This window comes from Peromyscus eremicus, chromosome 5 (assembly GCF_949786415.1).
Source record: "Peromyscus eremicus chromosome 5, PerEre_H2_v1, whole genome shotgun sequence".
Lineage (NCBI taxonomy): Eukaryota > Metazoa > Chordata > Mammalia > Rodentia > Cricetidae > Peromyscus > Peromyscus eremicus.
Window position 1 is genome coordinate 100,570,722 of NC_081420.1, and position 25,912 is coordinate 100,596,633.

General features: G+C 46.4%; 1 protein-coding gene and 1 long non-coding RNA gene across 3 annotated transcripts; one reads left to right on the top strand and one right to left on the bottom strand.

The window, feature by feature from the left end:
• Positions 1-3,999: 3,999 nt before the first annotated feature.
• LOC131910687 (uncharacterized) lies at positions 4,000-6,017 on the bottom strand. The gene is made up of 2 exons (XR_009379199.1): positions 5,502-6,017; positions 4,000-4,277 (listed from the first exon to the last, which is right to left on the bottom strand). It is a non-coding gene; the product is annotated as an uncharacterized LOC131910687 (long non-coding RNA).
• An 8,985-nt stretch (positions 6,018-15,002) lies between these two features.
• Psmd7 (proteasome 26S subunit, non-ATPase 7) lies at positions 15,003-22,899 on the top strand. 2 transcript variants are annotated; one of them, XM_059264041.1, is made up of 7 exons: positions 15,003-15,180; positions 17,018-17,109; positions 17,777-17,869; positions 18,510-18,607; positions 19,228-19,308; positions 20,708-20,799; positions 21,972-22,899. In XM_059264041.1, the coding sequence occupies exons 1-7, from the start codon at positions 15,107-15,109 to the stop codon at positions 22,402-22,404; spliced, it is 963 nt and encodes a 320-aa protein (XP_059120024.1). In that variant the 5' UTR covers positions 15,003-15,106; the 3' UTR covers positions 22,405-22,899. The 2 variants fall into 2 exon arrangements, with proteins under 2 accessions (XP_059120024.1, XP_059120025.1); XM_059264042.1 differs by lacking the exon at positions 15,003-15,180 and adding an exon at positions 15,397-15,601.
• Positions 22,900-25,912: the final 3,013 nt, after the last annotated feature.

Consider the following 25,912-nt stretch of genomic DNA (forward strand, 5'->3'; position numbering starts at 1 on the left):
TTCTAAAAAAAAAATACTATTTTCATAATAAAAATACATCAGGCAAAAGATAAAGAAATATTTGGTAAAGGCAAAAGAAAGTGTCACCTCTTATTCTTCTGGGTTGCCTAAAAAATAAACACCAGGTAATAAAAACACAAAACGTCTGTTCCCTGTCATAAGATAGAAGGCTGATGACGCATCTCTGTTCTAACAGTAGTTATGTCTACCGACATCTACCGAGCTCTTGGCATGCTCCTAAAACAGTGCTAATTCACTACACTCTCACACCGGAGACCTGCTCCTTCTACCTTCACTCATTCCCCCTTCTGAAAACTGTACCCTGTAGCACAGTTGTTAGAGTGCTCACCCAGCGTGATCAAGGCCGTAGGTTCAATGCCCCAGCACCACATAAACCAGGGATGGTCGTGCACGCCTGCAGTCTCAGTGCTTAGGAAGTAGAGGCAGGCAGGAGTAGTGGGAGTTCAAGGTCATTCTTGGCTACACAGTGAGTTTGACACCTACATAAAACCCTCTCTCAAAAATAAACAAACAGCTGGGCAGTGGTGGCACACACTTTTAGTCCCAGCACTCTGGAGGCAGAGGCAGGCAGACCTTTGTTAGTTTGAGGCCAACCTGGTCTACAGAGCTAGTTCCAGGACACCCATGGCTACACAGAGAAACCCTGTCTTGGAAAAAGAATAATAATATTATTATTAATAAGTAAATAAATACAAGCCAAAGAGATGGTTGAGTAGTTTCGGGAAGTTTGGTGCACAATTATGAGGACCAGAGTTGAAATCCCAGCATCCACATACAAGCCCAGGCACGATGGTGAGGCTGTGGGCCACTAGGCTAGGAGACCATGAAATGTAATAACTCGTTAGAATTTTGTATGGTTTTTACCCCTAGTGATGGGGAGTTAGTTTCCATCTCTTCATGACTTTCTGTCTCCAGCTGTAAATTTCCATTTCTCTGAAACACAGGCTGTCCCTGCTCACGTGGGACCTGTCTCTGTACTGTTACACCACGAAGAGCAGAGGAGGTCTCTTTCCCCAGCTAATCGAGACTAACAGAGACTCAATCCCTGCTACAGACAGGGCACATAGCTTTAGTAACAGAGAAAGGGGGAGCTGCTGCAAGCTGCAAGAATATATTATAGAGATCCAGCTGCATATATTAAAACTATACCTAGAAAGACTAAGGTATCTTTCTAGAGGGAAGCCATTTATCAAGGAATATTTGGTGCCGTTCAACTTTTAATATTCAACTGTTTCTTGCTATGAAATTCTTGTGCCCTCATATACTACTAGGCCATAGAAATAAGCATAGACTTCTCAGACCTCCTGTTGATCCACTGGGTAACACCCCCACAGCACCTAGGAGACAAGTGGACTATAGATGCATAGCTTTGTTTCTTTTTTATTGAGATTTTCTATTCATTTTACATACCAACCACAGATTCCCCTGTCCTCCCTCCTCCCACCCCCCAGCCTTCCCACCCAACCCACTCCCAATTCCCACCTCCTCCAAGGCAAGGTCTCCCATGGGGAGTCAGCAGAGCCTGGTACATTCAGTTGAGGCAGGTCCAAGCCCCTCCTTCCTGCACCAAGGCTGTGCAAAGTGTCCCACCATAGACACTAGGTTCCAAAAAGCCAGCTCATGCACTAGGGACAGGTCCTGATCCCACTGTCTTGGGGCCCCCTATACAGTTCAAGCCAAACAACTGTCTCACCTATCCAGAGGGTCCAGTCCAATACCATGGGGGCTCCTCAGCTATTGGTTCACAGTTCATGCATTTTCACTAGTTTGGCTAGTTGTCTCTGTACATTTTCCAGTCATGGTCTTGATATCCCTTGCTCATAGAATCCCTCCTCTCTCTCATCGATTGGACTCCTGGAGCTCCACCTGTGACCCAGCTGTGGATCTCTGCATCTGCTTCCATCAGTCACTGGATGAGGGCTCCATAATGACAGTCACGGTATTCAGCCATCTGACCACCAGAGTAGGCCAGCTCAGGCACCCTCTCAACCATTGACAGTAGTCTATGGTAAAGTCATCCCTATGGATTCCTGGGAAACACACACACACACACACACACACACACACACACACACACCACCCGCAAGCACTCTGTTTCTCCCTATTCCCATGATGTCTTCATTTATCATGGTATCTCTTTCCTTGCTCTCCCACTCTGTTCCCATTCCAGCTCAAACCTCCTGCTCCCTAAGCTCTCATCCCCCTTCCCTTGCCCTCCATTAACTCCCTCACCCCCAGTTTGCTCGTGTAGATCTCATCCATTTCTCCATTACTGGGCAATCCATGCATCCTTCCTGGGGTCCTCCTTACTTTCACTCAGGATGATATTTTCTAGTTCCATCCGTTTGCCTGCAAACCTCATGATATCATTGTTTTTCTCTGCTAAGTAGTACTCCATTGTGTATATGTACCACATTTTCTTTATCCTTTCTTCAGTTGACAGGCATCTAGGTTGTTTCCAGGTCTTGGCTATTACAGATAATGCTGCTATGAACATAGCTTTGTTTCTTGTGCAAATGAAACTCAGACCTTCCTTCCCCAGACAAGGAAAATATCATTCCAGAGCAATTGACTCAGAACAAAGGATTTTTGCATATCCAGGTGGAGTGAAGGGTGGGGCAGGATTCCTGGTTAGGCCAGAGTCATGGGGAGTGGGGGGGCGGGGGGACAGACGACAAGGCAGAGTTTCTATATGGTAGGGCAGAGTTGCATGGCCTCGAGAAAGGAACAAGGTAGATCTTTTGTAGAGAATAAGGATTGGGTCATGTCAAGAGAGTAGGAAGAGAAGAGATGAGCTTGGACAGAGAAACTGAAGACAAGGATGAGCTTGAAAGCGTAGGAGCTGACTAAAACCATAAGGGGACAGAAAAAGAAGGGACAGAGAGGAGCTGAGTGTCAGGACAGAACTGAAGCTGTAGAGATAGAACTGTGTCTTAGAGAGGTAAAGTAAACGGATGGAAGAGCATGGTGCACACAGATTCTTTCCCTCAGATAACTCCCCCCAGATGTAGCTTCTTCCCCAGGACTCTGGGAGGAATCTTCTCAGGGCAGGCCCCTGGGAACATTCTGATGGGGGGAGAGGGAGTTACTGAATGGGATGCCCTAACCCCAAATAAAACCCCACTCTTCTTCGTTGCTGATGGTCCCCTCAGCCCTGGAGGGCTTTCTCCACCCAAGAAGTCTATAATATTTGTCAATAAACTTCCACTTTGCACTGAGCCGTTGTCCTGTCTTTTAATTCTTTAATCAATGGAGGAAAATAACCCACAGGTTAGCCAGTACCAGTTGTGTGCTTCTATAACCCTGGTGCTGAGGAGGCAGAGACAGGAGCCTCTCTGAAGCTCATTGGTCAACTAGTCTTACCTAATCAGTGAGCTCCAGGCTCAGTGAGAGACTCTGTCTCAAAGGGCGGAGAGAGTAGAGAAAAGGCACAGTGGTTAAGAGTTATTAGCAACTACTTGGGACAGCTCACGACTGTCTGGAACAAGAGTTCCAGGGGATCTGATGCTTTCTTCTGACCTCAGCAGCCAGTGCACTCAACTGCACAGACACTTACTTCACCCACACACACATACACACAGGAGTATTAAAATGCTTAATAAAATTATTTTAAAATGGGAGCTTGGCATGGTGGCACATGTCTTTGATCCTAGCACTCAGAAGGCAGAGGCAAGTGGATCTCCATAAGTTCAAGATCAGCCTTGTCTACATTGTGAGTTCCAGGACAGCCAGGGTAACACAGTGAGACCTTGTCTCCAATAAAATAAAGTAAGGTGAAGAGCAATAGACAAGACACCTGCCATTGACTTCTGGACCCTACACAAACGCACGTGCATATGTGTTCACCCATGCACTCACACACCTGCACACACAGAAAGAGAGTGAAAGATAAACTAGCCATCATTACTCAAGGATGATGCCAACTGGTGTATTTCTTTCCAAGCTTTTTTCTGAAGCATGAACGACTAATATTTCACATTAACATTTGACGTATTTACACAGTATTATTTTAAAACAAGAACTTTGTGTTTCTGGCATTATCAAGAGCCCCCAAATTCACTGGAAAATGCCATATGCAGCAAAGCAGGAACCCTGGGCATCCACTGGAGAGGAGTGGACAAACTGAAGGCTGGACCTGTGCTCACTCAGGCTTCCTCAAACTTAAGACAGGATCCAACACGCTCAGGAGCGGCCTGAAGGTCAGCACAGCTTGCACAAAAGCTCTTCACCGTACTGATAGTAATTTACCCACATTCCTAGAAAGAACAAAAAAAAAAGACCATAAATTTATTAAAGGTTTCTGAAAGCATAGCTTTGAATTACATGCCGTCAACAAGCTGAGAGATATTATGTGCCCAACACCAGCCTGCCTTGAGATACTGGCTTAGTCTATTTGCTGTTTCTATCACAAAACATCAGAGTCCAGGTTCTTTACAAAGAAAAGAGGTGGACTAGGGAGATGTCTCCATGGGTAAAGTGCTTGCTGTAAAAACATGAGAACATGAATTTTGATGCCCATATAAAAAGCCAGCTGATAAATCCCAGTCCTGGGGGCAGAAACAGAGGCATCCCAGGACCAGCCAGACTAACCAACTAGTGAGCTCCAGGCTCAGTGAGAAACGTTATCCCAAAAAATAAAACAGAAGGCAGGAGAGATGGTTCGGCAGTTTTGAGCACTTGCTGTTCCCAGCACACACACTGGGCAGTTCTCAGCTGCCTATTAACTCCAGTCCCAGGAGACCTGACACCCTCTTTCTGGTCTCCATGCACACATGTAGTGCACATAAGACTAACAGGCACACAAATACACATGAAAGAAAAGTAAATCTTTAAAATAAGAACTGAAGAGATGGCTTGGTGGTTAAGGCCACTTGTTGCTCTCAATCATATGTAACTCCAGTTCCAGGGAATCCAATACCCTCTTCTGGCCTCTTGGACACCAGACATGCATGTGGTCTACACACACACACACACAAACACACACATATAAATGTTCGCATATATATATATATGCAAAATGTTCATACACATAAAAAATAATTCTAATATTTTTAATTTTAAAATAAAAACTACAAATAAGGTGGAGAGTGATAGAGGAAGACACATCAACCTCTGACCTTCAAACACACATGCATGGGTGCGTGCAGCCACAAACATGTGAGCTTTGTTTATTTTATGATTTGGGAAGCTAAAACTCCACAATCAAGAAGCCCCAATAATGGCATTTGTGGTGGTTTGAGTGAGAATGCCCCCCATAAGTTCATATATTTGGATACTTGGTCCCCAGGTGGTAGAACTGTTTGGGAAGGATTAGGAGGTGTGGCCTTGTTGGAGGGGATGGGCTTTGAGGTTTCAAAGACTCAAACTATTCCCAGTTAGCTCCCTCTGCCTATCTTAGTTAGGGTTTCTATTGCTCTGAAGAGACACCATGACCATGACAACTCCTATCAAGGAAAAACATTTAATTGGGGATAGCTTACATTTTCAGAGGTTTAGTCCATTATCTTCATGGTGCAACATGGTGACATGCAGACGGACATAGTGCTAGAAAAGGAGCTGAGAGTCCTTGGCCTGCAGGCAACAGGAAATGATCTGAGACACTGGGTGTGGCTTGAGCATACATGAGACCTCAAAGCCCAACCGCAAAGTGACACACTTCCTCCAACAAGGCCACACCTCCTAATAGTGCCATTCCTCATGAGCTTTTGGGGGCCAGCTTCATTCAAATGACCACAGTGTGTCTCTAGATGTAAAGCCCCTCAAGGTCTCAGGGGTGCTTCACTGCCACATCTGCCAGCCTGCCACCATGCTCCCTGCGTGAGGGTCATAGACTCCACGGACTCACTGTCTAAAACTGTAAGCCTCAAATAAACTCTTTCTTCTTTGAGTTGCCGTGGTGGTGGTGTCTCCTCACAGCGGTAGAACAGTAACTAAGGCAGCTTCGGCATGCTGGGAATAGGTACAGAAGCAACCACCGCAGGAGACAGGAAGCCAGAGAGCCCCAGGGTCTGGCTCACTGTTTTCCTAACAATCCACTTTTGTGAGTAACTGTGACCTCATGAGAACTACCCTGATACCTCTGAGGACCTGAACACCTCCCAACAAGCCCGTGCTGCAGCTGGAATGTGAACTGTCCCCATATAGGTTCAAGTGTACAGCATTTGGTCCCTGGTAGTACTGTTTGGGAAAGCCATGGACTCTGAAAGAGGTAGAGCCTTGCAGGTAGGAGTGGGTCACTGAAGGCAAGCCTTGAGGTTTGACAGCCCAGCCACACTTCCTGCTTGCTCTCTCCTTCCTGACAGGATGAAATGCGACCAGCAGGCCTTCCTCTTCATGATGGATGGTATCCCCTGGAACCTTAAGCCAGAATAAACCCTTCCTCCCTGCAACTGCTTCCCATCAGGTGTTTGGTCACAGCAAATGAGGTCACACACAAAAATGAGGAAAGTAAGGAATGCATCCTGTATCTAGAAGGTCCCACAGCTCTGGACACTGCCTCACCCCAGACAAAGCTGCTAGCATATGACCGTTGGGAGATACATTTAGAGTGTAGCCAAGCAGTGGCACACAAAAAGATGAGCAGCACTAATCCTCCACCCCGCAAGGCCCCTCACTTTACTGTCGGAACCCAGAAGAAGAAACTGGATTAAAAAGGAGCCTGAGGTGGAAGGCAGGTAGCAAGATGGCCCAGTGGGTAAAGATGCTTGCCACTAAGCCTGATGTCCTGAGTTTGAGTCCTGAAGCCCACACGGTGCAAGGAGAGGAAATCAACTCTCTGAAACTATCCTCTGACCTCCACATGCATAGGGTGGCACATGCACACATGCACACATGCACCATGCACCACACACACACACACACAATTAAAGAAAGAAAGGAAAAAAATGTCTTGTGCTAAATACTTTAATATGCTTGTGCTGGGGCCAAGGTCCTCGAGAAGGTTCCTGAGCTGAGACTTGTAGGATGTATTAGTGGTTCTCTAGACAGCAGAAGGCAGAGCAAAACCACATGCAAGCGTCCCAGTACACGAATGAGAACTCACGGTGACGGAGCGCCGAGCATGGCTGGCATTTAGGCTGTTGCACAAGACTAACTCAAAAGCCCAACAGTTGCCATCTTCCTAAGACGGGCCTGTCTGCTAGGAAACGATCATCACAGCTGGGCTTGTTGACTGGTGATGTTCCCTCCCAGAAGGAGGAGTCAGGAGAGTCATTGGACCCTCATCTGAGTATTCAGCCACGCCTCCCAGGCAGCTGCAGGCAGTTCTTCCCTAATTGCACATGGCCTCAGGGGTCTTGGGAAGGGAATCAGGCATATAGGCTGAGAGGGCCTCCAACCCAGCAACTATAGGGAAGGGATCTTCACCCACGCAACTATAAAGAACACCACTATCCATGCTGGGTGAAGATTTTCCAGTATGGCTTCTTTGGGTCACCCAAGGCCCTGTGAGTAACCCCTCACCCAGGCTCTGTAAGTAAGTCCAATAAACTCATTGGTTTCCCCTAAGGGAACTCTGGTGAAATTGAACTCTTTGGTTTGTCTTTAGGACCTTGGAGAAGGGTAAACAAATTTGAAAGAAAATGGCCCCCATAGGCCCACAGGGAGTGGCACTATTAGGAGGTGTGGCCTGGTTGGAGTGGGTGTGGTGGTGGTGGTGTTGGAGGGAGTGTGTCACTGGGGGCAGGCTTTGAGGGCTCAGGTGCTCAAGCCAGCCTAGTGTCTCACTTTTTGTTCCTACTGCCTGTGGATCCAGACATAGAACTCACAGCTCCTTCTCCAGTACCGTGTCTGCCTGCATGCCACCAGACTTCCCACTGTGATGGTAATGGACTAAACCTCTGAAACTGTAAGATAGCCCCAATTAAATGTTATGCTTTAGAAGAGTTGCTGTGGTCATGGTGTCTCTTCACAGCAATAGAAACCCTAACTAAGAGAGTACCTAATCCCCTCCAGGAAAAAGATTCTCTCAACACAGATGGTACATAAAGAAGCTACAGCAGGTAGGGATCAGAGGGTCATGAAGCCCTTAAAGCATCCCAGCTCATGGACCAATTAGGTATCTGTGAAAAGTAGCAGAAAGTACTTCTAGAAGCACCCACTTCCACATTTCTAACAATCAGTTAGGACTGGTTCAGGTATCCTATGCTAGGAAGGCTAGGGCTCCACCCTCGCCGGGCTATCACCTCTAGCTGCTTGTGCGCCCTCTATGTGCCATGTGAGGACATTAGTGGCTCTGGTAGTCAAATCTGAAAGCCTTTATTCTCCTGGCCTCTCTGTGCCATCAAGTTAATATGGCTGTGCCCAAGTAGATACAGAGCAATGTGAGATCATCCAAAATTTCATCAAGAAAGAACCTTCCCTATCTCCTGGTACTCTCACTTATCTGTCTGGCTGAAGCAAAGGCCAAAGGAGAAACACTTTGATCTTGTCCATAACCATGCCACCCTGACCTCCCTTAAAATACCTTCATTCTCCATGATTTTACCTAAGACTCAGTGGTGGGGAGGGTAATTCTTTTCTAAAATTCTGTGTATAAGTGTTTGCCTATGTTGTTGTTCTTGCTCTTTTGGGGGGCCTGCCACCCAGCTCCCAAACAAATCACACATGGAGGCTTATTCTTAATTATAAATGTCCAGCCTTAGCTTGGCTTGTGTCTTGCCAGCTTTTCTTAACTTTAAATTAACCCATCTGTCTTTTGCCTCTGGGCTTTTCCCATTCTCTTACTTATGTTAATCTTACTATTACTCTGTGGCTTACTGTGTAGCTGGGTGGCTGGTCCCTGGGGTCCTCCTCCTTCTCAGGCTACTTTTTCATTTCCTCCCAGATTTCTCCTTCTATGTATATTCTCTGCTTGCCAGCCCCACCCATCCTTTCTCCTGCCTTGCTAGTGGCCATTCAGCTCTTCATTAGACCATCAGGTGTTTTACACAGGCACAGTAACACAGCTTCACAGAGTTAAACAAATCCAACATAAACAAAAGTAACACATCTTAAATAATATTCTACAACAGCCTGAATGTAGATATCTGCACTGCATACATACCTGGTGCCCAGGAAAGCCAGAAGAGGGTGTCAGATCACCTGGAACTGGAGTTACACGTGGCTGTGAGCTGTCATGGGAGTGCTGAGAACAGAACCCAGGTCCTCTACAGAAGTGAGTACTCTTAGACAGCTGAGCATCTCTCCAGACCCCAGCAGGGCAGCTCTTTAAACTACAGGAGTCCCCTACAAACTGAGAGCCCCAGCCTAGGCTGCAAATAATAAAAATCAGAAGATGTGAGGGTAGAGCTGCATGTGGTGGTCCAGGTCTAGAATCCCAATGTGTGAGATGTGGAAGCAGGAAGATCAAGAGTTCAGGCTCATCCTTTTCACCAAGTCTCAAGTTTAAGGCCAGTGTGGGCTCCATGACATCCTATCTCAAAACAACAATTAGAAAACTCTCTTTCAAGACAAAGCCCTAGCTTGCAGAGCTATTACTGTCACACACGGAAAGGTCCCTGTTTTCATATTTGAGGCTAGACATTTTCTGACTCATTTTGTCATGGCCTATACCCTCCTCACAGAAGGATGCCACCCCCAAACCAGAGTAAATTTTTTGCATGAGAAAAGCAAGAGACAGAAAGCACATTAACAATCTTCCAAAGATTACCTCCATTACAACAGATGGACAGGGCCATTATAGCATTAGCACAGTCCAGTGCACACAGACACAGTTATGCCCCGAAGTGCTTTACGCCACGTCACACTACTAAGATCCTACTTCTCATTTCCTGGTATTTTCTTGTATGACAATAAGTTTGATGGATAAAAGGTAAAAATGTTTAAATTGTTTCCTTACTTTGATTATAAAGTGATACAAAATCTAAAGGATTAGTCCTAAGAAAAATGTGCATTTTTAAAAAGAGCTAACAGAGACTTGGAGGCCGTTTTGGTGGAATATGCTATACCGTTTTGTACACACATATAACTGGGGCTTCATTAGCCAGTGCTGCCTTCTTGTATCATAGTTAATAGTGCCAATGGGACAGGACCTGGAACCAACTAGGAGACAAATCTCTGGGCATGCACAGGAGAGGGTGTCTAGGTTGGATTAGCTGAGCTGGAAGGACCCACCCTAACTGTGAGCGGCATGTTTCCATGAGCTAGGATTACAGACTGAATAGAAAGGAGGAAGTGAGCCACGCACCAGCGTCCATCTCTCTCTGCTTCCTGACTGTGAATACATGTACCCAGCCGCCTCATGCCCCCGCGGCCATGCCTTATCTCCCATGGTGGACTGTACCCTTGAACTCTGAACCAAAACAAAGCTTCAGTCATGGGGCTGGAGAGATGGCTCAGCAGTTAAGAGCACTGACTGCTCTTCCAGAGGTCCTGAGTTCAATTCCCAGCATCCACATGGTGGCTCACAACCATCTGTAACAAGATCTTGTGCCCTCTTCAGAATAAAAAAAAAACAAACCTTCCGTCTTAGTTTCATTTCCTGTTGCTGTGATAAAAACATCCTGACAAAGGTCACAGCCCGTCATTGCTGGGAAGTCAAGGCGGCAGGAACTAGGAGCAGCAGGTTCCTTTACATCCACAGTCAAGAGCAGACAGCTCTCCTGACTCTTAAGCAACCCAGGACCACCTTCCTGGGGGACAGCACCTCCTACAGTGGGAGGCTCTTCCTGACTCAGTGATAATCTCCTACAGACCAACCTGCTCTAGAGCATCATTAGAGGCCCTTCCTGGGTGATTCTAGTTTGTGTCAAGTTGAGAATTAAAACTAGCCATCACACCTTTTTTTTTTTTAAGGTATTTATTTATTTATTTATTTATTTATTTATTTATTTATTTATTTAATATGTATGGGTGTTTTCTTTGCCTGTGTGTCCATGTCTGGTGCCCAAGGAGGCCAAAAGAGGGCATTGGATTCCCTTGGACTGGAGTTAAGGACAATTGTGAGCTACCAAGTGAGTGCTGGGACCTCTAGAAGAACAGCCAGTGCTCTTACCATTGAGCCATCCCTCCAGCCCTCACACCTTCCTCCTTTGAATTGCTTTTGCCAAGTACTTTGTCACAGTAATGACTAAATTACACTCTATTATTTTGCCATGCTTCTCCAACCTCAGATAGTTCTAGAACTCCAAAGGAGTTGCACATATACACAAGCTCAGGCAGTTCTCTGTGGTGTCCTTGGCTTTATTTTTACCTGCTCTGACCCCAATCTATTGCATGTCCTCACATCCCACAGGCTGCTGGAATTGCCTGACACCAGCAATTCCTACAGATACCAGCCGCCTGCTGCTGCAGTACTGGTTCCTCTAGGAGCCAAACTTCTTCAGTGGGGAAGATGCTTTGTCTTCGCCTTCTGAACTACACTCTGTTAGAGAAATCTTGTGATCAGTGCCCATACCTTTGTGTGGGTATTTCTCTACATGTTCTGTTTTCTCAGACACCTTAGCCACCTGGTACTCTGGACTCATACCTAATTCGTGAGGAACTAAGCTGAGGACCCACATCTGGGTGCAGATGCCTACTGTCTCAACAATTACCATTTTCTCTCCAAAGTCTGAGTCTGGACCAAACCAATCTGCCTCTTTAAGGTGGGTCCATCCTGGGTCTTGTGCCTAAATATGGTTCTGGAAACTTTAACTTACCAGGTGTTCTCAAGGATGACTGTCTCTGAAACCCAGCAATGGACACAGACTTGGGCCAGAGGTAAGTCCCTTGTTGTTGACAACACCTTCTTCTTCTTCTTCTTCTTCTTCTTCTTCTTCTTCTTCTTCTTCTTCTTCTCCTCCTCCTCCTCCTCCTCCTCCTCCTCCTCCTCCCCTCCTCCTCCTCCTCCTCCCCTCCTCCTCCTCCTCCTCCTCCTTTTCCTCCTCCTCCTCCTCCTCTTCCTCCTTCATTCTTTCTTCTAAATTCAATAAGATGAAAACTGGAGGTCACAGCACTCAAGATATTGCTAGAATATTTACAGGACCATTATTCCCTTCCTGTATTTAACAAAAATGAGAACCCTTTCAAGATCCTGGGTCAGGAAGATTAACTCCCTAAACCAAAGACAAAAATGATCAAAGGAGAGAAAACCAGATTATCCGTAAAATCTCATCAGGTCCCCAAAAAGTTAAGTCCAGAATCTGATGAACAAAAGACAGTGAGTTTCCCACAGCCACCCAACTCTTCTGCATTACTCTGAAAGAATTCAGCCACCAGGAGTAGCTCCCGTGTCAGGGATTATTTAAAGTCATTTCCATATTTTAAAAATCAGGGTGCAACATGAAAAAAATGCCTTCCTTATTATTTCAATCTGTCATCTTTATATCTGTTCTATGTGTTCATCAAAAAGATGTTTCCTTTGGACTCCCATCTTAAGCTTTATTTGACACATAAGGAAAATTAAATCAGCCTTTGATCACTCAATAGTCACTAAATCTCTGAGGACAAAATTAGAGGGGAAATCTGCCCAAGCTCTTTCTCTACTAGACACGTCTCTCCTGTGCTGAACGGCGTTGTGTGAGGCATGAAATGAAGAAGTCCACTCCGAATCAGGCACTGCACACCAGCAAGCATGCTTTAACATGTTGTATAATGAAGGTTGACAAAATAAATTTTCATGATGAGTGTGGCAGTGTGCATCTTTAATCCCAGCGCTCAGGAGGCAGAGGTAAGCAAAGCTCTGTGAGTTTTGATGCCACCCTGGTCTACAGAGCAAGTTCCAAGACAATCAGGGCTACACAGTAAAACCCTATCTTTAGGGATTTTTTTCTTTTTAAAAAAATTTTTGTGTGAAGTGTACATGTGAGTGTATTTGTATGTGTGCATATGCATACAGGTGCACATGCTTGTGTGTACATGTATAGGGGCCATAGGTCTATGCCAGCTTCCTCTATGGCTAGGCTAACTGGCCAGCAAACTCCAAGGACCTGCCTGTCTCTAGCCCTCCATTCTGAAGTTATAAACAATACCAACACACCCGGCTTTCCACACATGTGCTGGGAATCCAGTCTCAGGTCCCCATGTTTACATGACAAGCACTTTACTAACTGAGGCATCTTCGCAGCCCCAAATTTTCCTAATCTAAAAGTTCTGTTTTCTTAGGAAGTAGTAGAAGTCATCTGATTCATGTCAAATAAAAATATTAAAAGGGGCCGGGCGGTGGTGGCACACGCCTTTAATCCCAGCACTCGGGAGGCAGAGGCAGGTGGATCTTTGTGAGTTCGAGGCCAGCCTGGGCTACCAAGTGAGTCCCAGGAAAGGCGCAAAGCTACACAGAGAAACCCTGTCTCGAAAAACCAAAAAAAAAAAAAAAAAATATTAAAAGGGGGCCAGCAAAATGGCTCAGTGGGTACAGGTGCTTGCCACCAAGCCTGACGACCTGGTTCTGATCCCCATGAAGCACATGGTGGAAGGAGAGAACCAACTCCTGCAAGTTGTCCTCTGACCTACACACACACACACACACACACACACACACACACACACACACACATTAATAAATTTAAATAAGAAAATAAAGAAAACCCAAAGCAAGATTCTGCAAAGTAAGAAAAACTTGCAGTGAAAGGTGATTGGAGAGACCTACAACGGATATCAAAAGGCTCCCTAGACAGTGAAAGGAGGTTCCGAGCACAAGCACCCCAATTCTTCAGAGATACAAAGATCAGGCTTCCTCAGCAATTGAAGGAGTCAACCATAAAACACATAAATCATTCTTCCCGTTCACGATTCAGGGATGAAAAGTTAAATGTGAGTGGTGCTGTCAAGTCCAACAGCCCCAAAACAAACAGACATGATGGCAACTATCAGATTCTGAAATCAGAATTCTTCAAAACTTTCAAATATTTCCTCCAGAGCATTGGTCATATCCCAAGTTGAGACAATGGGAAATCTTTACTCTGTTTTATCTCTCTGTACCATTTGCTGTTCCAACAACAAATGTGCATGACCAGAAATAAAGAATGCATTCTTCAACTTTATTTTGAGGGAATGATAGCTCACACCTGTAATCCCAGCAGAGGCAGGTCTGGTCTACATAATAAGTTTCAGACTAGCCAGGACTACACCAGACCCTGTCTCAAAATAAAGAAAAAACAAAACAGAAATTTAATACGATTCTGATAAGTGTATTAACATTTCTTATTTGGGGGTACTAGGGATCAAACCCAGGGATTTGTGGATGCTAGGCAAGCACTCTGCTACTCATCTCCAGCTCAACATTAGCAGTTTTTAGACAGGGTCTCACTAGCCCTGGCTAGCCTGAATCTCGCTGTGTAGACCAGGCTGGCCAGGAACTTGCTGGGTAGATCAGGCTGGCCTGGAACACACAGACTTTTCTCTACTGAGATCAAAGGCATGTGTCACCACACCTGGGTACATGAACATTTTCAAAAACAATAATTAAATAATAGCTGTGAACTAGTAAACTTTTAACCCAAAGCACATAATGTTCCCCAGAATAGCTCTGAAAAAGTCAGTTCCCTTTCCTAAGGGACCGTATACAATAAAACACCTGCAGTCATCACATGATTAAATTTGAAAATTATAGCCCTGTCTACTTCCATAAATAGCTTTGTGTTTTGTTATTTTGTTTGGTTTTGGTTTTTCAAGATAGGAGTTCTCTGCGTATCCCTGGCTGTCCTGGAACTCGCTCTGTAGACCAGGCTAGTAAATTTAGAGATCCACCTGCCTCTGCCTCCTGAGTACAGGGATTAAAGGTATAGATGGACCACCACACTTGGCTAGTTTTGTTGGCAGAGTATAATCTGTTACTATTTGTTTTTCTGGGGATTTCTTCTACAATTTTTCAGACAGCGAGGAAGGGTGAGCCTGAAAGCAACTGAGGCAAAAATCTAGGAGAGGCCCAAGTCAAGCTTCATCAACGGCGTTAATTCCCACAGTCGGCCCTTTCCCTTTCTCAAGATGGCGGCCCTGGCGACAGAGCGGGCGCGCGCGCGAAGCACCCTGGGAGCGGAAGTCGACTCTGCGGCGGCAGTCAAACCGGAAGGGGAGGTGCTGGGGCCTGGAGGAGCGGCCTGTACCGCTGCGGTTGCCGGTGTTTGTGGGTCGCAGGGAGCCGGGCCGGCGGGCGGGCTGTGTCGCGATGCCGGAGCTGGCGGTGCAGAAGGTGGTGGTGCACCCCCTGGTGCTGCTCAGTGTGGTGGATCATTTCAACCGGTGAGCGGGGCGGCGCGGGGCGGCCAGCCGGCGCAGGGCTGCTGAGTCACGGGCGCTCCGGGCTTAACGCGGCGGCCGGGGACGCGGGTGGGGGGCGGGCGACCCTGGCGGCTCCACACCGCGGGGCGCCGAGCCGATTGACACGCTCGCACCCCCGCCGCGGCCGCCGCTCCGGGGCCTGGCCCGCCTGGTGAGTGACCGGAATCTGGACCGTGCTACCCCGCCGCGGCCGCGCCTTTGACCAGAGCGCCTCGGTGTCCGGGGACAGCGCTTCCGTCTCTCGTGTCCGTGCCTGTGAAAGCTGTCACCGAAATGCTGGTCTCGGCGTCCCCGATGAACGACTCTGTGGATGGGCCTTGGTGGTAACCACCAAGTTTTAAACGGGAATCTGGTTGGATGGTACCTTAAAAATGTGGATAAGGTGCCCGCTTTTTCCTTAAATAGTGAAGCAGGTACAGACTGGGGCCGTCCTACAGTTCACCTGGTTAGCTCCCTGCCACTACCACCCTTCTCCAGCCGCTCATCCTGCCAGACCTGTTGCACGTGTTTGGAAGTTTTACAAGATAATTAGTTGAATTAACAAATGTGAAAAATCCAGTAAGGAGCCTGTGCTTGCTATAAAGTCGTACTAGTGCCCGGCCCGAACCAGGCTTTGTGCAGCTAACTCAACCAGATCCCAAAACAACCTGGAGGCGGAGGGTTTTGATTCCGGGTTCAGTTGTATCGCTCCTAGGTGCCTCGGTATTAACTGGATCCGTGGGCCTTCTACAGCAGCTCCACTTTTACTCCCTTGGGATTACTAGGGCCCTAATAGTTGAGTACTGCTTCAGTTTTATTCCAGTACTTAATAAGAACCAAGTAAGGGCAGACACTGCTGGTGGCTGTGTCGTAGAACAGATGCAGGGTTCTGAAGACACAAATGGACTTTGGTGAACTAAAAGGCCCGTGGGTGGTTTCCATTGACATGTGGAAACTCACACTGAGGTATTTCCAGTGGATTGTGGGGGCGGGGGCACCAGGAATTCGGAACCCTTAATTTCATTCTACCAGTACTCCAAATTTAGTATTGATTTGCCAGGCTCCGTGTTAAGCAAACCACTGCAGTTAAACTGATGTGAAACTTGGGACTGGTGAAGAGGGGTAGATCATTTTAACTGTGGCTTGTATGTTTCCTTAGCAGGGAATTAAAGTAAAGTTTGCTAGTGGTTACAGAAAAGATTTCTTTGCAGAGCAATATGCTTCTCCCTCCTTGGCAGAAAACCACAGATGAGGTTTGAGATGGAGACTGACAGGAAGCAGAAGCCTTCTCCCTCACCCAGCCTTTCCCCCGTCCTTAGTCACTAGCTTCTTGCTGTCTTGGCCTAATAAGCCAGTGAGAGAGGCTGCAAAATGGCACACTCTGGGCTTCGGAATAGGAATCTCCCGGGCCCCCAGCCCTTCAGAGAATGAAGTCCATCTCCTAGAGCTGGTTGCCATGGTACGGAGGTTCTGGTATTGGCTGTGCCACTCTGGCATCCCATCCCCAGGAGATTTCAGTGTAGAGAAGACAGTTTAAAGGACAAAGGAAAACTGGGAAAGAAAAGGAAAAAAAAAAAAGCATGAATTTTCTCCAAGCAAGTATCTGCAGTCTTTAGGAAGTAACCTTCCAGTGTGTGGTAGCCTAGTTTCCTTATCTTTAATACCAGGAACTAACCTGTTACATTTGTTTATGGACTTAGTTCCCGGGTAAACTCAATTGTATCTGTGCTGTTGATACTTGCCACTGAGTAGCTAACTGTGGGGGCGGAGTGAGTGTCTGCGTGCCTGTAAAGACTGAGCACTTGTTTTTCTCATTCAGAATCGGCAAGGTTGGAAACCAGAAGCGGGTTGTTGGTGTGCTTTTGGGGTCATGGCAAAAGAAAGTACTTGATGTATCCAACAGTTTTGCAGGTAAAGGATAAGCTTTTGATTTTGCTGAGCATGGTTAGAATGTGGGTTTACTTATGGAAAGTGAGCGCTTTTTATACAGCCTGAAGATCCTATTTCGGAATTGCTGACTGAGCCTAATGGCTGCACACTAGACCAGAGAGTGCATAGTTTTCACTTGTAGTCTCCATTGCAGCTGTTCATCTCTTGGAGTGCAAGAGCTGCTACAGATTGGGGAAACATAGAAGTGCGGCTGCTTTATTTCAGAACAAGCCTTCGGGATACACAAAACATTTGAACACTGGCTGTGGTAGAGCAAGGAGAAAGATGGGAATGGCGGGGAGACCTTACACCCTGTCATGAATCTTTACCAAAACGTTACATTTATTGCTGGCAGGATCCGTGGTCTATAAAAGGACAGTGGGTATTGTATAGAATTGGCCATGCAGGAAATGTCAGAAAGAACTGGGCTTTTAGCAGGCCAGAGTGTGTTTGTCCTTTTTGAGGCTCTTCCCGGGGGTAGCTGAGTCTTTAGCATTTTAAGAGTAGCTGGAAGTCTGGAGGTTTTGGATGAAGGCAAAGCAGTGCTGCATTGGACAAGTGAAGCGTTGGAACTGAGGGCTGAGGGTCCACTGTGACTGAGCTTCTAGCCCTAGGAGAAGTCTTCATTTTCTTTTTTCCCTCTCTTTAGTACCATTTGATGAAGATGACAAAGATGATTCTGTCTGGTTTTTAGACCATGATTATTTGGAAAACATGTATGGAATGTTTAAGAAGGTCAATGGTAAGTCTGAGTTCCTAATTGCTCGTGTGTGTGTGTGTGTGTGTGTGTGTGTGTGTGTGTGTGTGTGTACACAAACCTGGTGGCTTTGTTTATTGTCAAGGATCAATTCCCTTAGCTGGACTAAGTGAAAATAGACTGTGGTGGATAATCAAGAAATGAGGCAGGATAGATAAAGTACAGTAGTGGTTTAAGGCCATGTAGACCATCTGGGCTGGCGGCAGGGCTGGCCCTGGGGTCCACAAGCCCCTAGAGCGTTAGTGCTGGCGAGGTGTGTTGTTTCATGTTATTTCAGTGCAGCAGCTACGTCTCTGTGGCTATACTCACCCCCACCACACAGCTCCACCTGTGGAGCGGGAACGTGCATTTGTTCATATTGCTCTGTAATTGATATCTGGTTGCTTCACGTGTGACTAGTCCCTAAGCAAGTCTGGGATACAGATGTGTCTGGGTCACATGGTGCTTATTTTCTTAGAGTTCTGTTTTGGGGTTTTAGATTTCACAGATGTGTCAAGATTTTTGGGGGGGCGGGGAGGAGTTCTCAAAAATATAGAAAACTTAAGTACTGCTGTTCTTATTATTTTGAACCAATTGCACAGATCTTGGTGAAGTAATTAAGACTTACTAAGTTTTTGCTTCTCAGCCAGAGAAAGAATAGTTGGGTGGTACCACACAGGCCCCAAACTGCACAAGAACGATATTGCCATCAATGAACTCATGAAAAGATACTGCCCCAACTCTGTAAGTACACTGCTCTCAGAACTGTGCCAGCCACTCGGGGGCGTCATCAGGACCTGGGTAACAGACGTTCTGTTGCCGCTTCTCCAGAAGCTTTGCAGTAAAGTGTATTTCCAAGTAATCTGTTGTAACCTAGTATATTTAACAAGTAACAGCACCTGCTGAGTGCCATGTACATAACTGAGTTAATCCTCTCAGGAACTATATGTTGTCTTTATAAATGAGAAAGTTAAAGTTAAGAGTGGTTAGGAGGACCAACAAGGTGGCTTGGTGAGGAAAGGCCCCTGTCGACAAACTTGACAGGGTCTGCTCCCTGGACCCACATGGGGAAGGAGAGAACCAGCTCCCACAATTGTTCGTTCACGCTCGCTCGCTTTCTCAAAGTGTAATTTTTAAAAGTAAATTTAAAAAAAAAAAAGGTCAGTAAGGCCTTGGGAGGGTGGGGCAGAGGTTGACATTTGGGCTCTTGTGACTTGATGGATCGTGTGAAATAGAAACTTATTTTTTGCTGCCGTTCTGACTTGTTTCTAATTGGAAGAAGAAAATGGTCTGCGTGACCAGAAGAAAGGCTGAAGTTGGACCTTGTCAGGAGGGACGTTTGCTAAGCTGTGTTTTTCTGCCAGGTGTTGGTCATTATTGACGTGAAGCCGAAGGACCTGGGACTTCCCACCGAAGCTTACATTTCAGTAGAAGAAGTTCACGATGTAAGTCACTTGTTTTGGGCTGGAGATGAGGTTAGCGAGTTCTTGGGTGGGTTTTTTAGTTTTGTTTTTGTTTTGTTTTTCATGTTCAACTGAACAGATCTTTAACTCTGTAACAAAAAGATGTTGGTTCCTGCTAGCAGACTAGCCTTGAGTTTTTGAATCATCAGATTTTAGAAATAGAAAAGGACCAAAGAAACCTATAATCTTTTTTCACTAAAGAAACTAAAGCCCTGAGTAGTTAGATGATGCCCAGAGACCTTCACAGCAAAGGAAAGGCCAGGCCCGAGAGCTAATTCCTGATCTAGTACTGTGTACAGGAGCCTTTTGAAGATTTCAGTCCCAATTTCAAATACGGCAAGAAGAGCTGTCAAGTGCCCTTGGGTGGCAGTGAGCAGTAGCCAGCCTTTATCCATAGGAAAGCTGGTTGTGAGTTCTTGGGTAGAGCCTGATATAACAGGGTTGTGGAGTGAGCACAAAGTATTTGTATTAGGCTGTCCACAGACCCCAGTCTTTAGAGTCAGGAGGGACTGAGATTGTAATATTTCTCTTACTATACGATTCTAGAATTTCAACAAGGATGTTCTAGGGTGGCTCCCTCCCAGCGTACATTAAACCTTGTCCTGGTTTTTTGTTTTTGTTTTGTAGCTCCAGGGAACTTAGATCCAAATGTGTTGTTCGGTTGCAGTAGAGCTTTATCCCTGGTCTTGACCCGGTTGTCAGGAGTCCAAAAGGACTGAAAGGCTCGGGCCAGCTTAGTGTCCAAAGACTACGGTGCCTTTGGGGGATTCTCACACCATCCTGAATAAAATGAGAACCAGCCACACTTCAGCAGGTCCAGTGTGATATATGAGACTTGTCCGGGGCCCTGTAGCTCACTCTGCACAAGCTGGTAGAGCCCGTAGTCTACAGAGCCCTCATAGGAAGGGCACAGCCTCTGCTGACAGACAGGCTAAAAAGTGTCTGTCTTCCTTCAAACCACTGCTTACTCGATGTATCACATTTGGGGCTCTTAGGTCATTTGATTCATGGGACAGTACATGTTTAGGTTAAATTGGTTGGCATCAGTGCCTCAAATGTAGGGGTCCTGTATTTTCCATTCTAAAAATAACTGAACTCTTCACCTGAGTCTTCTGAGCATTGATCCCCAAGGATGGGCTTGAGGGAATGCCACACTCTTCCTTGACCAGAAAAATTTCTTGAGAGAACAATTTAGTGGCGACATGATGTGAACAGCTAATGACAGTGTCCCAGCAGACCCATCTCAGCCCTGGAGACTTGTTTTTTAAAGCAAACAGCCATGAAACATGCTGACGGGCAGCAGAAGATTCGGGTGTGAGAAGAGAAACATGCCGGTTGGCGTGTTGAAAATAAATAACAATAGTTAAGCCTCTTCTCGCAGGACGGAACGCCAACATCAAAAACTTTTGAGCACGTGACCAGTGAAATTGGGGCAGAGGAAGCTGAGGAGGTTGGAGTGGAACACTTGTTAAGGTGAGATGGTGGGGGCTAGAGAAGTGACTCAGTGGTTAGGTGCCCTGGCTGCTCTTGCAGGAGGACCCAGTTTCCAGCACCCACATGACACCTCACAACCACCTGTGACTCCAGTTCCTCCAAGGGCGCTAGAGACATACATGGTGCACATATAGATAAGCAGGCGTGCACACTGGGCATGGTGGTGCACACCTTTAAGTCTAGCACTTGGTAGGTAGAAGCAGGTGAATTTCTGAGTTCGAGGCCAATGGGGGCGGGGTGGGGGGGAAGGGGAGGAGGGATGAGGCAGGTGAGGCCTTTGTACAGTGCCAGAGTCAGCTGCCTAGAGAACAGAATGTGTGGAAAGGACATGTTAGGAGTTGAGCTCAGGGTCAGCTTATCCACTATGCTTCTCTTGAAATGAATCACAGCCCCTTTCTGGGCCTTTGGTTTCTTTCCTTTTGGCTTTTGAAAACAGGGTCTCACTGAAGCCCAGGCTAGGCAAAGTCACCATTTTCCTGCCTCGTCCTGTAAGGTGCTGGGATTAAAGGCGTGAGCCACCACTTCTAGCCCTTTGATTTTTTATAAATCAACGTGGTTGAACAAGTTCACGTCTAAAGTGTCTTGACTGAGGATGTATGACTGTGACAGGATTCACATGTGTAAACGCAGGCCTGTGCTCTCCAGTGAACACTGTTTTTGCAGAGAATCTTCATCCGGGCATGGGATTTGTCTGTGAGCCATACTTGAAAGATTTTCAAACCTTGGGGTTTTGAAAATGATTACTGACTGATTTAAGCTGCTCAACATTAGCGAAACAGGTGGGAAAATATCATCCTGTATAAACCAAGGAAGCCAAGGCAGAGCACTAAACAAGGTTACCCATGAGGGCTGGAGAGATGGAGGCTGGGTGCTTAGGAGCACCGCCTGTTGCTGGGAACCTGAGTTTGGTTCCCAGCATCCCTGTTAGATAGGTAGTTCACAACTCCCTGTAATTCCAGGGGAATCGGATGCCCTCTTCTGGCCTCTGAGAGCGTTGCACTCACACACATATACATAAAGTTAAAAATAAGTTTCCAAAGACCCCGGTGACCAGGAAGTTACTGCTGATCTGAACTGTTATCCCAGACAGCCCTTACATTTGTGGGCATGTAACCTGATGCTCTTCCTGCCTTTCTCGTGGGTTGTTCCAGAGACATCAAGGACACTACAGTGGGAACTCTCTCTCAGCGGATCACAAACCAGGTCCATGGTTTGAAGGGACTGAACTCCAAGCTCCTGGACATCAGGAGCTACCTGGAGAAAGTGACCAGTGGCAAGCTGCCCATCAACCACCAGATCATCTACCAGCTGCAGGACGTCTTCAACCTGCTGCCGGACGCCAGCCTGCAGGAGTTCGTCAAGGCCTTCTACCTGAAGACCAACGACCAGATGGTGGTGGTGTACTTGGCCTCACTGATCCGCTCTGTGGTCGCCCTGCACAACCTCATCAACAATAAGATCGCCAATCGGGATGCAGAGAAGAAGGAGGGACAGGAGAAGGAAGAGAGCAAGAAGGAGAGAAAAGACGACAAAGAGAAGGAGAAGAGTGACGGGAAGAAAGAAGAGAAAAAGGAGAAAAAGTAAATGGTGTGGCTTTTTATGTAAATTAAAATCTTATAAACTAACTCCGTGTGCCGCTCGAGGGTTCTTTGTCCCAGTCAGTGCTTGTTAAAAAGATGTCCTGACAGCGCTCTGCCTGTCACCCTTGCTGGGGCGTCTGTGGAGTTCATGGACAAAAGGACAGCTCACAGCCCTACACTGCAGCTCCAGCTGCATGCCTTGGGGATGCGGGGGGAACGATGTAACCTTGGCATTCTTCATTCTTTTACCCTTAAAACCAGCATTGAGTGTGGTTTCCTGTCTTAAGATCATGGGATCTGTTGGTGGTAATTGGCAAAACTGCTAAATGGAATTCTTGGATCCCATCCTCTGTGCTCCAGACACTTGAGCTCTGACCCTTCTGAACTCTTCAGACCACACCACATTGTGGACCTGTAACTCTAGCATTCTTAGGGCTCGGGGTCCCAGGTCCATGTACTGTTTACCTTCAAAGATACAATTAAATGACTTGGTTTTTAAGTCTGTTGTAGTGGTTTGTGTTGTTTTCAAGAGCAAGCAAAATGATCTTCAGTGGCTGCAGCAGCAGGTCCTAGGAACTGGGCACCAAGTTAATGGCAGTATTAGCTAAGAATGGAATGCTGAGAAATGAACTGCGTGTCACAATGAATGTCCACAATGAGGGATTTGACACGGGATAGTCACCCAGCTGTCAAGTCATCTTGTCATGTTTTTTGAGAGAAGATGTCACTATGTAGCCCTGGCTATCCTCCCAAGTACTGGAATTAAAGGCATGCACCCCCATACCCCGCCCTGTCAATTCCTTGAACACCCACAACATCCTTGAGAATTTTCAAGTGTACCACTTGGGTTAAAATGTTCACAAGTTTAAAAATACTATAACAAAACTTAACGATTAAATGAATGAGGTTAAGATCGGAAGCACAAATTACCCATAGACACGCCAAAGCACCAGCCAGTCAGAACAAACATTGACAGTTAAATGTAAAGGGCTGTAGGTAAAACCTGCATAGGTCACAGAAGTTCATTCAGATTCTGAGATACGAAGGGCAAATGAATTTAGTCTAGAATGGAGAAGTTTGCCACATCTAACTGGGTAAAAGAAATGTACATAGTTTAAATTTGAGATGGGGAGGACCCACAAGGCCCTTCCCTCCTGCGGATCTCCAGGCTGTGGTTGCTGGGCAGTCTTCAGTAGTGGAGCTGTTGGTATACTGCTGTAAGTAATCCTAAATCAACTCACTGGGTCACACACCCACGAAAGACACGAAAAGAGGAGGAAGGGGGTAATGGGTGAATATGATCAAAATGCATGCGTGTATGAAAACATTAAAATGGAGCCCATTACGGGATACATGCCAGTAAAAAGTTTAAAACAAGATAGAGCCCAAATCACTGAGTTGAAGGTTTGAAATGGGGTTGCCATTTTTAGAACCTGGAAAAGAAACTAGACAGTTAAAACTTTTTCTCCAAAAAAATGAACAAAAAAAATTAGGAAAAAGGTTGCCGTAGTCCTGAAACTTGGGGTAGGCAGAATGTGGAGAATCATCTAAAGAGCAGGTCCTTGACGTAGAAGTCCAGGGCTGAGTGAGTACCTGAGCTAAGGCTATGCGAACTGGACTTCAAAGCTTTCCCATTTTGATGAACTGGATATTTACTGAATAAGTGCACGGCTGTCTCAACTTACTCTGTTTAATAGTTTGACCATGTGTGGGCAGAATGGACCGTGACTTCCCCAATGGGGCCTTTGATTTCTAAAGAAAATAGGCTAGTGGTGTATCTCGGTCGGTGGTGGTTTGCTTGCCCAGCACCTGTGAAACCGTGCACTCAGTCTCCAGCACAGCCTAAAACAAAGAGAATGTAACATAGGAGGCAGGGGCAGGTAGCTGCGAGTTCAAGGCCAGCCTGGTCTACACAGCAGGTTCCACAACAGCCAGGGTTTTAACAAAGCCAAAGAGCAGGAATAGCATGTCAGCTGGGAGAACACCTGAGCACGATTTCTCAGGCCAGACTGCTGCCGTCCTGTAGAAGGTGAGCCTAGAAGGCTTTGGTAAAGTTGCCTATCCAAGTGACCATGGGTTTGGCTGCCAACCCAGGAGCCAGGCTTAAAATGAAGATCTGTGCTTATATAACCCGCAGGCTCAAGATTTCTAAATAAATTGTTCTTTTGGAGCATTGAAGAGAGGGATCCCGGGGTGGGCTCTCTCCCACAGATGCACATCAGCCTCCAGGTACCCAGCAGCGTCACAGCAGACCTGTCCTGGCACCTCAGGCAGAGCACTGGTCCTTCCTGGTTTTCTGCTTGAAAGGATCTGAAATATCCTGTGATAGTATGGTGGTGTGAATATAATGTCCCCTGTAAGTCTAGTGCATCTAGACTGGGAAGACGGAGGAGGTATGGCCTTGCTGGAGGAAGTCTGTCACCGGGCGAGGACTTGGAGGTGTCAAAAGCCACCTTGTGTTCCCAGTGTGTTCACATTGGGTTCGTCAGCTCAGCTCCCTGCTGTGGTTCAAGATGTGAGCCCTCAGCCCTCAGCTGGCTCCAATGCCATGTCTGCCACCCACCGTCCCTGCCATTATGGACCCTCACCCTCTCAAACCACAAGCGCAAGTAAACTAAGTTTGCCTCAGTTGTGTTTTTATCACAGCAATAGAAAAGTAACAGAAGTGTTGAATGAGAAGTGTCCCTCCCAGCTCACACATTTGAACGCCTGGTGCCATCTGAAGAGGTCATGCAGGCCTTGCTGGAGGAAGTATGTCAGTGTCACTGGGGCAAGGCGGGAGCTGAGAGTTCATAGCCATGCCCTACTGCTTTGTTCTTGTTAAAGAAGTGCTCTCTCAGCTTCCTGTGCCTGCCGCCATGCCTCACTGCCGTGATGGGCTGTTATCCCTCTGGAATCCTAAGCGCAAACAAATTCTTTCTGATGTAAGTTGCTCTTGGTCATGTAGTCTTATCATAGCAACAGAAAGTAACTGATAAATGACTATCCTTGAGTTTAGCCTCATTGAAAAGATAGAAGCCGTCAGAATTGGAAAAGGGGTGCTGAGCCAACCAACTAAATGTCCTTCAGTTTAGCTCAGACTATCAGTCACTAAAAGGACAAAGAGGGTTCATTTTCGAGGGGCTCCCTGAGTTTCCAATGTGCTAGATGCAAAGTAAGTCTTTCAAGGAGAAATTGGAGGCTCTAGATTTTATTCCAGCTCCTAGAAGCCCCTTCAATTGAGAGTTCAACCCTACACAGTTACGTCTCTTCAAATAAATGGCACCGGGCCCTGATGAAAGTAAAATCTAGCAACCCACTGGGGGTTCCGGGCAGTTCTTCCCTCGGTTTACCTACGAAAATGAGACTGAACAAGAGCTGTTTGTTAAACTTCACCGTAAGAAAATAATACTTCGTCTGACTTTTTCCAGGAAATAGGAAGAATATGGGGCAGGTTTGAAAGGTGTAAAAGTATTTATATGACCCACAAGAGGGAAAACGTGCAAGTTCATTCTATTTAACACAGACTGGCA

Coding starts and splice junctions, on each gene's coding strand:
- Psmd7 (XM_059264041.1), top strand. CDS start 15,107: ATGCCGGAGCTGGCGGTGCAGAAGGTGGTGGTGCACCCCCTGGTGCTG. Junction 17,110..17,776: donor TGTATCCAACAGTTTTGCAG/GTAAAGGATAAG, acceptor CCCTCTCTTTAG/TACCATTTGATGAAGATGAC. Junction 17,870..18,509: donor AATGTTTAAGAAGGTCAATG/GTAAGTCTGAGT, acceptor TTTGCTTCTCAG/CCAGAGAAAGAATAGTTGGG.